Raw genomic sequence first — 18539 nt, 5'->3', positions numbered from 1 at the left:
AGTCATTTTCTCTGGATAACTTTTGGAGATCCTGACAGCTTTTGGATTAAAACATTTACTGTGAGTTTGCATGCAAACTAGTTATGCGGTGTTCACAGAGTGGGCAGTTATGTGAGCATAGGCAACACCTGCCCCCTTAGTGTCTTTCATACCATTACCATCATCACCAGAAACTCCAGGTGCCCCAAGCTTAAAGCCAAAATCCTGAAGTACATCGGCTCCTGCCTTGCAATGTACTGGGTCCAGACTGGTAAAATATCAGACTTCCTGGCCGGATGTGGTGGCTCACGCCTGTAATCCTAGCACTTTGGGGGGCTGAGGCTGGCGGATCACAAGGTCAGGAGTTCGAGACCAGCCTAGTCAATGTAGTGAAACCCCATCTCTACTAAAAATACAAAAACATTAGGCAGTGTGGTAGCGCACACCTGTAATCCCAGCTACTTGTGAGGCTGAGGCAGGAGAATCACTTGAAACTGGGAGGTGGAGGTTGCAGTGAGCCGAGACGGAGCCACTACACTCCAGCCCAGGCGACAGTGGGAAACTTCCGACCTCAGGTGATCCACCCACCTCGGCCTCCCAAAGTGCTGGGATTACAGGCGTGAGCCACCGTGCCCGGCCCTGAACTATTGATTCTATATTTTGTCTATTATGAAGAGTGCTGCAAACAACATAGAAGTGCAAATGTTCTTCATTAGGCATTATCTGTTTTGGACACACATCCAGTGGTGCAATTGCTGTGTTACATGGTAGTTAGATTGTAAGTTTTTTGAGAAATCTCTATTTCATTTTTCATAATAGCTGTCTTCATTTACATTCAAACCAACAGTATGCAAGCATTCCCTTTTCTTCACATCTTTCCCAGCACTTTATTCTTTTTCTTTTTAATAAGAGTCATATTACAGGAGTGACTTGATATCTCATATTGTTTTTTGGCTTGTCTTTCTCTGATCATAATTGACATTGAGCATTTTTAAATATTTCTGTTGGCCATATGTATGTCTTTTCTTGAAAAAGACTTATTTAAGCCTTTTGCTTATTTTAAGTTGTTTGTTTTTTGTTGTAATCATTTGAGTTTCTTATATATTTTTAATATTAACTCCTTGTCACATGTATGATTTGCAAATACTTTCTCTCATTACTTAGTTGTCTCATCCTGTTGATTGTACCATATTTTGTGCAGAAGCTTTATAATTTGAAGTAATCTGACTAATCTATTTTTTCTTCTATTCCCTGGGATTTTGAGGTTAAATAAACTCACTGCCCAGAACAATGTTATGGGGATTTCACTCTATTTTTTGGTAGTAGTTTCAGGCCTTACATTTAAGTATCTAATTTATTTTCAGTTGATTTTTTTATATGGTGTGAGATAAGGATCTCATTTTACTGTGCTGCCTGTGGATATAGTTTTCTGAACACCATTTATTGAAGATACTGTTCTTTCCTTAAGAAATCGTCACTTTTATTTAAAATCAGCTAGCTGTAAATACACAGATGTATTTCTGGTCTCTTTTTCTGCTCAATTGGCCTATATGTCTGTTTTTATTCAGTACCATAGTGTTTTAGTTACTATAGCTTTGTGGTACATTTCAAAGTCAAGTAGAGGGATATCTTCACTTTTTTTTCTTTTAATTGCTTTGGCTATTCGGATCTTTTATGGTATCTAAAATACCATACAAATTTTAGATATACATTGTTAAATTTTTTTTTTTTTTTTTTTTGAAACAAAGTCTCACTCTGTCACCCAAGTTGGAATGCAGTGGTGTGATCTCGGCTCACTGCAACCTCCACCTCCTAGGTTCAAGTGTTTCTTCTGCCTCAGCCTCCTGAGTACCTTGGACTACAGGCCCAACAGGTGCACACCGTCATGCCCAGCTAATTTTTGTATTTTTAGTACAGACAGGGTTTCACGACTGGTCAGACTGGTCTCAAACTCCTTACCTTGTGATCTGCCTGCCTTGGCCTCCCAAAGTGCTGGGATTACAGGCGTAAGCTGCCATGCTCAACTTTTTAAATTTTCTATGAAGTATGTCACTGGTATTTTGATAGAGGTTGCCCTATATCTGTAGATCATTTTGCATAATACAGATATTTAATTACTAATAATGCCAATTCACAAATGAATAATATTATTTTATTTGTATATTACTTAATTTCTTTCATGTTCTTTAGAGTATAATGTAAGATGTTTCAACTTTTTGGTTATATTTATTTCAGAGCATAGTTACTAAAGTTATTTTAGATGGAATTGTTTTTTAATTTCATTTTGAGATAGTTGTTATTGTATAGAAATGCTACTTAGTAGCTTATTTATTCTGAAAGTTTAATAACTTTGTTTATTAGTTCTAATAGTTTTTTGTAAAGACTTAGGCTTTTCTATACTTCAGATATTGTACAGAAATAAAAGATTATTGTACAGGGATAATTTAAATTCCTTTTTTCCAAGCTGGATGTTTTTGATTTTACTCTCTAATTTCTTTGTCTTGGACATTTAGTACTATGTTTAGTAAGACTCACTAGAGTGGGCATCCTTGTCTTGTTCTAGCTCTTAGAGTAAAAGCTTGCAACATATCCCTGTTTAGCATGTTATTAGCTATGCATTTTTTGGTTATAAGTGGTATTTATTGGCTGAGGTGCATTTGTTCCATACCTATTTTTTTTTCAGAGATTCATCATAAGGGAGTGTCAACTTTTGTCAAACTTTTCTTCTGCATCTATTTCTTTCTTTTTGTACTTTGCATCTATTTAAATGTTAAAGTTGTGAAATTACAATAAATCCTACATAGACACAAAAACTCCTCAGAGACTACTATGAACATCTCTATGCCTGCAAACTAGAAAATTAGGAGAAAATAGATAAAATCCTGGATACTCAAACTTCCAAGATTGAGCCAGGAAGAAAAAGAAGTCTTGAACAAAGCAAAAATGTAAGAAATATAAATTGAATTAGTAATAAAAAACCTACCAAATGTGGTTCACCATGTAAAGATAATAAAACCAAAAAAATGATATGATTAACACAATAGATGCAGAAAAAAGCATTCAAGAAAGTTCAACATTCATGAAAATATTCTCCATAAAGTAGGCATTGATGAAACATACCTCAAAATAATGAGCCATCTATGACAAATCCTCAGCTAACATTATACTTAACAAGCAAAAGCTGTACGCATTCTCTATTAGAATAAAAATAAGACAAGAATATCCACTTTATCCCTTCTATTCAACACAGTTCTGGAAGTCCTAGTCAGAGCAATTCAACAAAATAAAGAAATAAAAGGCATCTAAAACCTGGCGCGGTGGCTCACGCTGGTAATCCTAGCCCTTTGGGAGGCCAAGGCGGGCGGATCACCTGAGGTCAGGAGTTCAAGACCAGACTGACCAACATGGAGAAAACCCATCTCTACTAAAAATACAAAATTAGCCAGGAGTGGTGGCACATGCCTCTAATCCCAGCTACTCAGGAGCCTAAGGCAGGAGAATCGCTTGAACCCAGGAGGCGAAGGTTGCAATGAACGGAGATCACACCATTGTACTCCAGCCTGGGCAACATGAACGAAACTCCGTTCCCCCGACCCCACCCCCGAAGAAAAGTCATCTAAATAGAAAGAGAGGAAGTCAAATAATCTTCACTGATTATATAATTCTCTACCTAGAAAACAAAAGATTTTGGGCCGGGTGCAGTGGCTCATGCCTGTAATACCACACTTTGGGAGGCCGAGGCGTGTAGATCACTTGCGGTCAGGGGTTCGAAACCACCCTGGCCGACATAGCTAAACCCCATCTCTACTAAAAATACAAAAGTAGCCGGGTGTGGTGGTGCATGCCTGAAATCCATGGGAGGCTGAAGCAGGAGAATCACTCGAACCTGGGAGGCAGAGGTTGCGGTGAGTTGGAATCACGTCATCGCACTCCAGCCACTCCAGCCTGGGCAACAAAAGCAAAATTCCATCTAAAAAAAAAAAATTTCACCAAAAGACTCCAAAGCTTAATGAATGACTTTAGCAAAGTATCAGGATACAAAATTAATATACACAAGTAGCATTTTTGTACACCAATAATATTCAAAGTCCAGAACAGTTTGATTTATTTATTTTTGAGATGGAGTTTTGCTTTTGTTACCCAGGCTGGAGTACAATGGCACGATCTTGGCTCACTGCAACCTCTGCCTCCTGCGTTCGAGCGATTCTCTGGCCTCAGTCTCCCGAGTAGCTGGGATTACAGGCACGCACCACCACGCCAGGCTAATTATTTGTATTTTCAGTAGAGACGGGGTTTCACCATGGCCAGGCTGGTCTTGAACTCCTGACCTCAGGTAAGCCACCCGCCTCGGCCGCCCAGAGTGCTGGGATTACAGGCGTGAGCCACTGTGCCCAGCCAAGAACAGTTTTATTTTGCATAACCACAGACAAAAAATAATATACCTACATATACACTAAATCAAAGAAGTAAAATATCTCTACAAGAAGAAGTACAAAACACTACTGAAAGAAAGAAGAGAGAATGCAAATAAATAAAAAAGCATTCTATGCTCATGGATTTGAAGAAAATATAACTAAAATGTCTATGCTGCCTAAAGCAGCCTACAGATTAAGTGGTATTTCTATCAAACTATCAATGACATTTTTTATAGAATTAAAAAAAAGAAGGCCGGACGCAGTGGCTCACACCTGTAATCCTAGCATTTTGGGAGGCCAAGGAGGGCGGATCCCAAGGTTCAAGAGATTGAGACCATCCTGGCCAACATGGTGAAACCCTGTCTCTACTGAAAATAGAAAAATTACCCTCGTGTGGTGGCGTGTGCCTGTAGTTCCAGCTACACAGGAGGCTGAGGCAGGAGAATCGCTGGAGCCCAGGAGGCGGAGGTCGCAGTGAGCTGAGATTGTGCCACTGCACTCCAGCTTGGCGACAGAATCAGACTCCGTCTCAAAAAACAAAACAAAACAAAACAAAAAAACCGGGTGTGGTGGCTCACACCTGTACTCCAGCACTTTGGGAGGCTGAGGCAGGCGGATCACAAGGTGAGGATATTGAGACCATCCTGGCTAACACAGTGAAACCCCATCTCTACTAAAACTACAAAACATTAGCCAGGCATTGGTGGCACACGCCTGTAGTCCCAGCTACTCGGGAGGCTGAGGCAGTAGAATCGCTTGAACCTGGGAGGAGGAAGTTGCAGTGAGCCGAAATTGCCGCCACTGCGCTCCAGCCTGGGCGACACAGTAAGATTCTGTCTCAGAAAAATAAAAACAAACAAAAAAACAAAACAAAACAAAAAAACTATTCTAAAATCTATACGGAATAATAAAAGAACCCTAATAGCCAAGGCAACTTTATACAAAATGAATAAACCTAGAGGCCTCCCATTACCTGACTTTAAACTACTATGAGCTACAGTAACCAGTGTAACATGGTTCAGGTACAAAAATATACATATAGACCAATAGAACAGAAGAGAGAGCCCTGAAATAAAGCTACATTTTTACAGCCAACTTAGTTTTGACAAAGTCAACAGAAATAAAGGGGAAATAACTCCCTGTTTAATTACTTGTACTGGGAAGACTGGTTAGTAATATGCACAAGAAAACTGGATGCCTACCTCTTCCCATATAAAAAACGTAACTAAAGACATATTAAAGACTTACCTGTGAGTCTTCAAGCTACAAAAATTCAAGAACACCTAGAAAGTACTCTTCTAGACACTGGCCTCTGGAACAACAACAAAAAAAGAAACCTTAAAACTACTAAAGGTGAGTGCAACAAACATAAAAATCAAAAATTGGCGTCTAATTAAACTAAAGAGCTTCTGCAAAGAAATAGAAACTATCAACAAAGTGAACAGACAAGCTACAATATGGAATAAAATATTTGCAAACTGCATACAATGAAAGATTAATATATAGAATCTATAAGAAATAGTTGGGCGTCGTGGCTCACGCCTGTAATCCTAGCACTTTGGGAGGCTGAGGCGGGTGGATCACCTCAGGTCAGGAGTTCGAGACCAACCTGGCCAACATGGTGAAACCCCATCTCTACTAAAAGAAAAATAGAAAAATTAGCCAGGCATGGTGACGCATGCCTGTAATCCCAGCTACTTGGGAGGCTGAGGCAGGAAAATCATTTGAACCCCAGGAGGTGGAGGTTGCAGTGAGCCAAGATCGTGCCATAGCACTCCAGACTAGGCAACAAGAACGGAACTCTGTCTCAAGAAAGAGAAAGAAAGAAAGAAAGAAAGAAAGAAAGAAAGAAAGAAAGAAAGAAAGAAAGAAAGAAAGAAAGAAAGAAAGAAGGAAGGAAGGAAGGAAGGAAGGAAGGAAGGAAGGAAGGAAGGAAGGAAGGAAGGAAGGAAGGAAGGAAGGAAGGAAGGAAGGAAAGAAAAGGGAGAGAGAGAGAGAGAGAGAAAGAAATTTAATAAGAAAAAGGGCGACAAATGATATGAATATGCATCTTCGAAAGGAAGACATGAGAGCTGCCAATAAACATGCAAAAATTGCTCAACATCCCTAATCATCAGAGAGACATAAATCGAAGTGACAATGGGATACCATTTCACAGCAGTTAGAATGTCTGTTATTAAAATGTCATTGGCTGGGCGCAGTGGCTAATGCCTGTATTCTCAGCACTTTGGGAGGCCGAGGCAGGAGGATCACCTGAGGTCAGGAGTTGGAGACCAGCATGGACAACATGGCAAAACCCGTCTCTAATAAAAATACAAAAATTTGCCAGCTTGGTGGTGAGCACCTGTAGTCCCAGCTACTTGGGAGGCTGAGGCAAGAGAATCACTTGAACCTGGGAGGCGGAGGTTGCAGTGAGCTGAGATCACACCACTGCACTCCAGCCTGGGTGACAAAGTGAGACTCCATCTCAAAAAAATAATAAGAATAAATTTAAAAATTGAAAATATTGAAGTTGTAAAGAAAAGGGAATCTTTATACACTGTTGGTAAAAATGCAAATTAATTTAGCCTCTCTAAAAAACAGTTTGGAGATTTCTGAAAAAACTAAAAATAGAGCTGCCATTTGACCCATACGCCTCATTACTGGGTATCTACCCGAAGGAGAATAAATTATTTTTCTAAAAAGACACCTGCAGTCGGCCAGGCACAGTGGCTCACACCTGTAATCCCAGCACTTTGGGAGGCCGAGGCGGGTGGATCATGAGGTCAGCAGTTAGAGACCAGCCTGGCCAACATGGTGAAACCCCATCTCCACTAAAAATACAAAACATTAGCCAGGTGTGGTGGCAGGCGCCTGTAATCCCAGCTACTCGGGAGGCTGAGGCAGGAGAACTGCTTGAACCTGGGAGGAGGAGGTTGCAGTGAGCCGAGACCACACCATTGCACTCCAGCCTGGGCAACAGAGCAAGCCTCCGTCTCAAAAAAAAAAAAAAAAAAAAGACACCGCAATCAGATGTTTATTGCATCACTATTCACAATAACAAAGACACAAAATAAACCAGGTACTCATGAAACTTACATTGAATAAAGAAAATGAGGTCCTTATATACCTTGCAATACTATGCAGCCACATAAAAAAAAAAAGAAGTAATGTCCTTTGCAGCAACATGAATGCAACAAATGGTCATTATTATAAGCAAATTAACACAGATCAGGAAAACAAATACTGCATGACTCACACGTGAGAGGTAAACATTGGATGCACAGGGAAACAAAGATGGGAACCATAAACACTGGAAATTCTAAAAAGAAGAAAGAAGGAAGGGAAAACAAACACTGAAAAACTACGTATCTACAAAATTAGCTGAGCGTGGTGGCACATGCCTGTAATCCCAGCTACTTGAGAGACTGAGGCAGGAAAATCGCTTGAACCCGGGAGGCAGAGGTTGCAGTGAGCCGAGATCGTGCCATTGCACTCCAGCCTGGGCAACAAGAGCGAAACTCCTTCTCAATTAAAAAAAAAAAAAAGAAAGAAAGAAGGAAAAACTATGTATCAGGTATAATGTACATATGTACATAACTTGGGCAATGGGATTATTAAGTGCCTAAATATCTGCATCTTGCAGTATAACTATGTGACAAATCTGCACACATACCCTCAAATCTAAAATAAAAATAATAAAATGTTTGGGCTATAGTATGTCACATTTTTCTAGCTGGAATTGGGGTGAAAGACACGGAATTATATCCCCTTTGGGCATGGGGTGAATGTTTCTATTCCAGGTCTCCCCAAATTTTATGAGCTAACATCTGTAAAAGCTCTTGGCCTATAGTCCAAGGTTTTCTTCTCAAGTATGCAGTTAAAATAAATGACTCTACATCTTTATTTTTTATTAACTGTACATTAGACTATAGAGTTAATTTGTCACTACTCTTTGGGGAATAAATATTAGTATACAACCTGTATTGCTTTAATAAAGAAATTATTTCTTTAGTTTTGATTCTTCAGGATATGATTCAATTCCCTGGTGAATCAAAACTGAGAAGAGAATAACTTACTTGCTAAGGTAATGGATGTAGGGGAGCCTCATTACTTTTGACCAACATCTCTCCTCCACCACCAGCCCCAGGCAATCATCATTCTACACTTTGCTTTTATTAGTTTGAATTTTTTAATATTCTACATAGAAATGGGATAATGTAGCCGGGTGTGGTGGCTCACATCTGTAATCCCAGTTACTTGGGAGGCTGAGGCTGGAGAATCGCTTGAACCCTGGGAGGTGGACATTGCAGTGAGCCAAGATGGGGCCACTGCACTCCAACCTGGGCGACAGAGAGAGACTCCATCTCAAAAACAAAAAAAAAAAGAAAGAAAAGAAAGAGAAAACAAAACAAAAAACTACAAGTACATAACGAGGCACTTAACATGATCTTCATCAGAATTTGTGGGGGCCCCACAGATGTAACTTCCTGTTGGGGGTCTGGGTGGAGCTAGTTGTTTTAAGTTTCTGTGCTCCCCACTCATCCTCATGGAAACTGTGAAGCTGGGGTGGAAATTTAATAGGTAAGGTGAAACATGATGATGGCAAGAAAGCCGAAGCTCTTAATAATAAATATTTTTAAAAATAATAATGCCATAAAATAGTAAGGTGGCTAAATTACTTGCTGTAAACAAACTCACAATTTGAAAATAAAATTAATTTTTTGCCCATTTCAAGATACTTTAACAGGAGTTTCTGAATGTGTCTGCTAGGTCTAATTGGTATATTAAAGCTGACAATTTTTTTTTTTTTTTTTTTTTTTTTTTGAGGCACAGTCTCGCTCTGTCTCCCAGGCTAAAGTGCAGTGGTGTGATCTTGGCTCACCACAACATCCATCCCCCAGATTCAAGTGACTATTGTGCCTCAGCCTCCCGAGTATCTGGGATTACAAATGTGTGCCACCACACCTGGCTGATTTTTGTATTTTTAGTAGAGATGAGGTTTCACCATGTTGGCAAGGCTGGTCTGGAACAGCTGGCCTCATGTGATCCACCTGCCTCGGTCTCTTAAAGTTCTGGGATTATAGGCATGAGCCATCGTGCCCAGCCCAAGCCAACAGTTCTTATTGAGAACTTTCTACTTCTGCCATTAACTGTCATTTTATGCTTTGTATGTTGGGATCTTTGTTAGGTACAAATATATTTACAACTGTCATATTATCTTGATAGATTTATAATTTTTTCAATATAAAATGTTGTCATTTGTCAGTTAGTTACAACACTTTTGTCTTAACACCTTTATTTTCTAAGTGTAGCCACCCCAGCTCTCTTTTGGTTACTATTTGTATGAAATCTTTTCATTTATCCTTTCATTTTAAAACTATTTGTGAGTTGAGAACTAAAGAGAGTATCTTGTAGATAACATAAATTTCTCGAATCCAGGTGCGGTGGCTCATACTTGTTTTCTCAGTACTTTGGGAGGCTGAGGTGGGCAGATTACCTGAGGTCAGGAGTTCAAGACCAGCCTGGCCAAGATGATGAAATCTCGTCTCTACTAAAAATACAAAAATTAGCCGGGTGTGGTTGCAGGTACCTGTAGTCCCAGCTACTCAGGAGGCTGAGGCAGAAGACTCACTTGAACCCAGAAGGTGAAGGTTGCAGTGAGCCAAGATCACACCACTGCACTCCAGCCTGGGTGACAGAGCAAGACTCCATCTCAAAAAATAGAAAATAGTTAAAAAAAAAAAACCCATAATTTTATCTTCAATTTATTTTATAGTCCCTTTCTCTATTAATATTTTCTATTTGCAGCGTATTTAGGATAGGTAATTTAGACTTTTTCTAGGCTTTCTAATGCCTAGGCTTCCTCTAGGACTTTTTCTGTTCATATCTGTTACTTATTCATAGGCCATATTTTCTTATTTCTTTGCATGCCTGGTATCTTATTGTTGCTGAAAACTGGACATTGTTCTACTATAATGTAAAAACCATCAAATCACATGTACTCTTATCCTTCAGGTTTTTGTTGCTGCTTATTTTAACTTGTAGTTTTGTGTTTAGTTTTCAAAATTATTATTATTATTATTACTATTTGAGATGGAGTCTCGCCCTGTCGCTCAGCCTGGAATGCAGTGGCGTGATCTCAGCTCACTGCAACCTCCGCCTCTTGGGTTCAAGCAATTCCCTGCCTCAGGCTCCCGAGTATCTGGGATTACAGGCATCTGCTACCACGCCTGGCTAATTTTTGTATTTTTAGTAGAGATGGTGTTTCATCATCTTGGCCAGGCTGACCTTGGACCCTTGACCTCATGATTAACCTGCCTCAGCCTCCCAAAGTGCTGGGATTACAGGCTAAAAGTTATTTTTAAAAAATACTGTTTTTTGTTGTGTTTGGCAATAAAAATCTGTTTCTTTAGCTTAATGTGAACTAGTGATTTGAAAGAGATTTACCTCAAATGCCTGCTCACCTCAAATGTACATTTCGTAATTCTTGCAGCTGGGTTTACACAGCCAGGAAGATTACAACTTTGCTACTTTCTTCTCTTCTTGCATGTTTGGAGATTGAGGGTAAAACAGAGATGAGAGATAACATCTTCTTAGGTCTTTCTGAGCATCTGCCTGGCCCGTGACTGACCCTGAACATGCTTATGAGCTTCTCGATTCTTAGAAATATGTGGACAATTTTCAAAGCCCTAATCCTACAAGCACCTCACTCCTCAGTTTTTTCTCATATATACTAACTACATGACTTTTGCTTGCCCAAACTGATATTCTTTTTCCCAGGTATAGTTAATTTGTCCTTAAATATTTTTGCCAAAAATTAGGTTATTGATTCTAAATTGTTTATGTTTTATGTAGGTGTTTACTGCTATTAATTTCTCTGAACAGTTTGCTGCATCTCATATGTTTGATAGGTTGTGGCTTCATTTTCATTCATTTGAAAATATTTTCAAATTTTGTCTTTTTTCTTTGACACGTTAGTTACTTAGAAGTATGTTTTATTTCCACATATTTGTGAGTTTCTCAAACTTTCTGCATTTATTTATTTTTAATTTCCTTCTAGGAAAGTTAGAGAACATACTTTGGATTATGTTTATCCTTTTAATTTATTGATGTTTCCTTGCTCTATGGCCTACCATATGATCTAGCCTAAAGAATAACCTATGAGTACTTCTTTTTTTTGAGATGGAGTCTCACTGTGTCACCTGGCTAGAGTGCAGTGGCACGATCTCAGCTCACTGCAACCTCTGCCTCCTGGGTTCAAGCTATTCTCCTGCCTCAGCCTCCCGAGTAGCTGGGATTACAGGCGCCTGCCAGCACGCCTGGCTAATTTTGTATTTTTAGTAGAGACGGGGTTTCATGGTCTTGGCCAGGCTGGTCTTGAACTCCCGACCTCAGGTGATCCACCCGCCTCAGCCTCCCAAATTACTGGGATTTACAGGTGTGAGCCACCGCGCCCAGCCACCTATGTGTACTTCTAATCTTGAGTGATTTCTGTAGAAGGCTATTTATATTTGTTAACAGTGTTGTTCATGTGTTATATTTTCTTGCTGATATTCTGTTTATTTTTTCTATTATTTAAGTTCAGGTATAAAAGTTTCTGATCTGACAATCTCTGCCATTGGATTTAATTATTTAACCCATTCATAGCCAGTGATATTATCAATATAGTTGGATTTACATTGACTATTACGCTTTTTTTTTTAGATGGAGTCTTGCTCTGTCGCCCAGGCTGGAGTGCAAGGGCACAATCTCGCCTCACTGCAAGCTCTGCCTCCCAAGTTCATACCATTCTCCTGCCTCAGCCTCCTGAGTAGCTGGGACTACAGGTGCCCGCCACCACACCCCGCTAGTTTTTTGTATTTTTAGTAGAGACAGGGTTTCACTGTGTTAGCCAGGATGGTCTCAATCTCCTGATCTCGTGATCTGCCCGCCTCAGCCTCCCAAAGTGTTGGGATTACAGGTGTGAACCCCTGCACCCGGCTTGCTTTTTACTTTTTATTTGTTTCACGTATTTTTCTTTTTTTTTCTCTTCTTTTCTTTTTTTTTTTTTTTTTTTTTTTTGAGACAAAGTCTCACACTATCACCCAGGCTAGAGTGCAGTGGCATAATCTCCACTCACTGCAACCTCCACCTCTTGGGTTCAAGCACGTCTCCTGCCTCAGCCCCCCGAATACCTGGGATTACAGGCACCCACCACCATGCCTGGCCAATTTTTGTATTTTTAGTAGAGATGGGGTTTCACCATGTTGACCAGGCTGGTCTGGAACTCCTGACCTCAGGTAATCCACCCACATCAGCCTCCCAAAGTGCTGGGATTATAGGCGTGAGCCACCGTGCCCAGCATATTTTTATTCTTCCTTTACTGTTTCCTTTTATATTAGATACATCCCATGTAATATTTAAATTTCCATATTGATTGTTTACATAATGCTAAAGGAATCAATTCAAGGAGCAGCCAGATTTATAAAACACATTCTTAGAGACCTACAAAGGGACTTAAACAAACTCCCACACAATAATAGTGGGAAATTGTTTATGTTTTTGAAGTTACTTTCTTTTTTTTTTTTTTTTGAGACAGAGTCTTGCCCTGTCACCCAGGCTGGAGTGCAATGGCTTGATCTCGGCTCACTGCAACCTCTGCCTCCCAGGTTCAAACAATTTTCCTGTCTCAGCCTCCTGAGTAACTGAGACTACAGGCGCCTGCCACCACGCTCAGCTAATTTTTTTTATTTTTAGTATAGATGGGGTTTCACTATGTTGGCCAGGCTGGTCTTGAACTCCTGACCTCGTGATCTGCCCACCTTGGCCTTCCAAAGTGCTGGGATTACAGGCATGAGCCACTGCACCCAGCTACTTTCGTATTTTCTCTAGGCCTTAAAACATATATCTTAACTTATTGTTATCTGCTTCATGTTTATGTTAACTTAATTCCAATGAGATATAAAAATATTACCTCTAGATGGGTCTTTTGCCTTGATTTAGACTGAATTTAGTTTTTATCAAAATGTATGTGGTAAGCCCTAACCTGCAATGTGATTCTTTTTTTTTTTTGTATTTTAGTAGAGATGGGGTTTCACCATGTTGGCCAGGATGGTCTTGATCTCCTAACCTCGTGATCCCCCTGCCTCGGCCTCCCAAAGTGCTGGGATTACAGGTGTGAGCCACCGTGCCTGGCAGAAAACAGCAATTTTAGAAAGTGATTAAGGTTAAGTACGTTTATATGAGTTGGATGGAAAAGCCATGGGCACTCAATGCCAGCTTGTGAAAGCAGCTGCAGGGGCTGTACTCTGCAGAGCCACAGGGGTGGTGCTGCCTAAGACCCTGGGAGCTCACTCCTTGCATCAAAGTGGCCTAGATGTGAGACACCAAGACAAAGGAGATTATTTTGGAACTTTAAGATTTAATGACTGCCCTTCTGGGTTTTGGAGTTTGATAGACCCGGAGCCCTTTTGCTTTGGCAAATTTCTCCCTTTTGGAACAGGAACATTTACCCAATGCCTGCACATCCATTGTATCTTGAAAGTAACTAATTTGTTTTTGATTGTACAGACTCATAGGTGGAAGAGACTGGCCTTGTCTCAGACAAGACTTTAAACTGGACTTTTGAGTTTTTTTTTTTTTTTTTTTTTTTTTTGAGACGGAGTCTTGCTCTATAGCCCGGGCTGGACTGCAGTGGCCGGATCTCAGCTCACTGCAAGCTCCGCCTCTCGGGTTTACGCCATTCTCCTGCCTCAGCCTCCGGAGTAGCTGGGACTACAGGCGCCCGCCACCTCGCCCGGCTAGTTTTTTGTATTTTCAGTAGAGACGGGGTTTCACCGTGTTAGCCAGGATGGTCTCGATCTCCTGACCTCGTGATCCGCCCGTCTCAGCCTCCCAAAGTGCTGGGATTACAGGCTTGAGCCACCGCGCCCGGCCCTGGACTTTTGAGTTAATGCTGAAATTGGTTAAGAATTTGGGGGACTGATGTGAAGGGGTGATTGTGTTTTGAAATGTGAGAAGGGCTTGAGGTTTGGGAGGGGCCGGGGCAGAATGATATTGTTTGACTCTGTATCCCCACCCAAATCTCATGTCAGATTGTAATTGTATTAATATAGGTAGGGGTCTAGTTGTGTTCTGCATATGATCACACTTAAACTTTATTTTTAAAACAAAGAAAGATCCAATTTTTAATGGTAAATTATTTTGCTTCTTATTTTTTAGTTTGGAGAACCTCTAGTATATTTATAATATTTTAGAATTTATGATATCCTAATACATGAGATAATTTAAATACTTTATAATATTTCAAGTATCATTTGGTCTTATTATGAAAATTGCTAATAAATTTTTTTCTGGTTATCACAAAACTATCTGAAAATGTCACATTTGCCACTTATCAAATCTTCATAGTTAATAATACTTTATCTGAATGGGGGCTTGTAATATGTATTATAATTTTTCATATTGTCTTAAATTAATTGTTTTATTATTTTATTTTATTTAAAAAAGCTAAACTTATAAAATTGGTTGTATATTAGTTTAGGTGAAATTGTTTAGTGATGAAAGAAAAATAATTTGCAAAATATAGAGACTAGATAATTTTTTATAATAAAAATGTTCTTTATGTTTGGCCCTTACCCTTTTTTTTTGAGATGAAATTTTTGCTCTTGTTGCCCAGGTTGGAGTGCAGTGGCACAATCTTGGCTTACCACAACCTCCACCTCCCAGGTTCAAGCGATTCTCTTGCCTTGGCCTCCTGAGTAGCTGGGACTACAGGCGTGTGCCACCACGTGTGGCTAATTTTGTATTTTTAGTAGACACGGGGTATCTCCATGTTGGTCAGGCTGGTCTTGAACTCTTGACCTCAGGTGATCCACCCACCTTGGCCTCCCAAAGTGCTGGGATTACAGGGGTGAGCCACTGCGCCCAGCTGCCCTTACCATTTTCTTTGAAAGTTGAAGTAACTCTCTAATTAGAAAATATATTCATAAATGTGACTTGTAAATATTGAAATTTATGTTTGCTTTTTCTGCCTTCAGTAGAAACGTTTTCTAGCATCTACGTCTTTTCAGAATAAAAGCGAGGATGGAATCAGAATAGGTTGAAAACGTATTAACAAAATGATGTTGACAGAGATGATCTATCTGGTCTACCAGGGCATAAGAATTTCAAAAATCATGATCAATAGAAAACCTCTATGTTCATTAATATTACAGAATATTGCTTGTGTTAAAATCATTTATGTTGGGCTAGCACAGTAGGGCTCACCCCTGTAATCCCAGCACTTTGGGAGGCCAAGGGAGGCAGATCACGAGGTCAATAGATCGAGACCATCCTGGCCAACATGGTGAAACCCCGTTTCTACTAAAAATACAAAAAAAAAAAAAAAAAGAAAGAAATTAGCTGGGCGTGGTAGTGCGCACCTGTAGTTCCAGCTACTCTGGAGACTGAGGCAGGAGAATCGCTTGAATCTGGGAGGCAGAGGTTGTGGTGAGCCGAGATGGCGCCACTGCACTGCAGCCTGGGTGACAGAGCAAGACTCTGTCCAAAAAAAAAAAAAAAAAAAAATGTATGTTAAAAACTCTGCCTCTCATGCATTTAGTAGAGATAAAGTCAGAGGGCAGAGGCCTCCGCTGATCCTTATCAGGACACCTGAAGTACAAATGATATATTTCTGTTTTCTCTCAAACTCCGTATTGGATACAGTTACTCTGCTTCTAATCAATATTCTTACAGTAATGCACAGACACGGGATCATAAAAGAACTTGCAAGCTTATAATTTGCACTTGTGTGCATGAATTTGTAGACAGCTCTGTCATCTTGGCCAGAGTGTAGTGTCACAATTATAGCTCAATCAAACCTCAAAATTCTTAGCTGTCAGCCTCCTAGTAACTGGGACTTCAGGTACACACCATTACAGTGGCTAATTAAAATTGTTTTCTGTAGAAATAGGCTTTTATTATGTTGCCCAGGCAGCTTTTTTTTTTTTTTTTTTGAGACGGAGTCTGCCTCTGTAACCAGGTTGGAGTGCAATGGCCCGATCTCGGCTCACTGCAACCTCCACCTCCCAGGCTCAAAGGATTCTCCTGCCTCAGCCTCCCGAGTAGCTGGGACTACAGGCGCGCGCCATCACACCCAGCCAAGTTTTCGCATTTTTGGTAGAGACCGGGTTTCACCTTGTTAGCCAGGATAGTCTTGGATTCCTGACCTCGTGATCCGCCCACCTCGGCCTCCCAAAGTGCTGGGATTGCAGGCGTGAGCCACCGCGCCAGGGCAATTATATTTTCTTCTTTGATCTTTTGTGGTGCTTTTACAGTTTTACATCTACATATTATAAATCCAATAACAGACAGTCATAATTGTTGCTTTTAATAGTGATAGGTTGCTTTAAAAATGAAGGGTAAAATTTAGTCAGATACTTTGGTGCTATGCAAATACACTGCTTATTTTTTAAGTTTTATTTACAATTTTTACACTCTTCAGTTAACCTTGAATACAATAACAACTGTGGTGGTTTTGTGATGATTTCTTCAGCATTTTATCTATGTTGATTAGTATTTGGAATTCTGTAAAAAATTTTTCCTTCTTCTTTTTTCTTTTTTATTTAAAGTTTTTTGTATCAGTGTAAATGCATGGGTATTTATTTTATTTGACTTGATTTATTTTAGAGGTCAGTGCTCTAATTATGCATTTGGATGCTTACATTGTTCCAGTTTGGACCATTGGAAATTCTTTCAGGCTGGCTCCCTTTGACATGTTCCCATCATTTTCAAAAATAACTTAAAAAAAAAAACACCAAAAAACATTTTGAGGCTGAGCGTGGTGGCTCACGCCTATAATCTCAACACTTTGGGAGGCCGAAGTGGGCAGATCACCTGAGGTCAGGAGTTCAGGACCAGCCTGGCCAAGGTGGTGAAATCTCGTCTCTACTAAAAATACAAAAAATTAGCCGAGCATGGTGGCGCGCTCCTGTGATCTCATCCAGCAGTGCTTTACCTGTGATTATTTTACTCCTATAGAGGACTACGTGCTCGCAAACCAGACGTTCTGGGCCGGGCGCGGTGGCTCAAGCCTGTAATCCCAGCACTTTGGGAGGCCGAGACAGGCGGATCACGAGGTCAGGAGATCGAGACCATCCTGGCTAACACGGTGAAACCCCGTCTCTACTAAAAAATACAAAAAACTAGCCGGGCGAGGTGGCGGGCGCCTGTAGTCCCAGGTACTCGGGAGGCTGAGGCAGGAGAATGGCGTAAACCCAGGAGGCGGAGCTTGCAGTGAGCTGAGATCTGGCCACTGCACTCCAGCCTGGGCCACAAAGCGAGACTCCGTCTCAAAAAAAAAAAAAAAAAAAAAAAACCAGACGTTCTGGATAAGTCCTGCTCTTGCAAATGAAGCAGGGCGTTCCCGATAAGTCCTGCTCTTGCAAACGAAGCAGGGCGTTCCTTCCCTGCACAGGGAGGACAAAGGAGCCAGCTGCTAACAGCAGACCCTGGGGGCTTGTTTATGTGTAAACATCTTGAAAATCCAGAAAGGGAAAGGTCAGAAAAACAATGTGTCTTGTGACTTGGCAACATTCCACAAACGACTGTATAAAATAAAGCAGAGCGTGCCATTGGAGGCGGCCGCCATGTTTGTCTTGTTTTGTGTTGTCTGGTGTGTTCATTCCTTTGTTTAGGAAACACGCGGACCCCAACAACTCCTGCTGCCTTCTCCTCTTTCTATGGCCACTATCTGTTCCACCCGCGGAACTGAAGAGAGATGTTGGTAGGGACAGGCTCTTCCTTCACCTCTGCCAGAAAAGGTTTGCTGGGGCCCTTCACATCGCTGACATCAGAGCTGCACTTCAATGTGGCAGCTATTGGCCATGTGCGGCGCCTTAAGTGCAATGTGCTAGAAAGGTAAAATAGAGAGTTTCAAAGATTTAGTTCCAAATATTTATATACTTTATTAATAATTACATATTTCTCACATATTAAAGTGAAAATTTCTTGACATATTGGGTTAATTAAATTGTTACAATCAATTCAACTTGTTCTTGTTTCTTTTTCAAGTTTGGCTACTAGAAAATTTAAAATTCACATATGGCTCACATTTTATTTCAGAGGATTACCTCCTTTCTAAAATCTCAGCCTGCCTGCTGAAAGACCAAAAGCCAGGAAGGTCATAAAATCTGAAATTATTTT

The 18539-nt window shown here is 40.4% G+C and overlaps 1 protein-coding gene across 1 annotated transcript in view; it reads left to right on the top strand.

Moving 5' to 3' along the window:
- The window catches only part of LOC103234279 (uncharacterized), a 102385-nt gene that overhangs the window by 45904 nt on the left and 37942 nt on the right, over positions 1 to 18539 (top strand). Inside the window, 1 exon segment of the mRNA XM_037992347.2 lies at positions 13554 to 13572. Coding sequence (XP_037848275.2) covers positions 13554 to 13572 — 19 coding nt within the window.

Source organism: Chlorocebus sabaeus, chromosome 6 (assembly GCF_047675955.1).
Source record: "Chlorocebus sabaeus isolate Y175 chromosome 6, mChlSab1.0.hap1, whole genome shotgun sequence".
In the NCBI taxonomy this organism is placed as follows: domain Eukaryota; kingdom Metazoa; phylum Chordata; class Mammalia; order Primates; family Cercopithecidae; genus Chlorocebus; species Chlorocebus sabaeus.
Note: the sequence above shows the minus strand (reverse complement) of the source record. Positions and strands in the feature narration are given on the sequence as shown.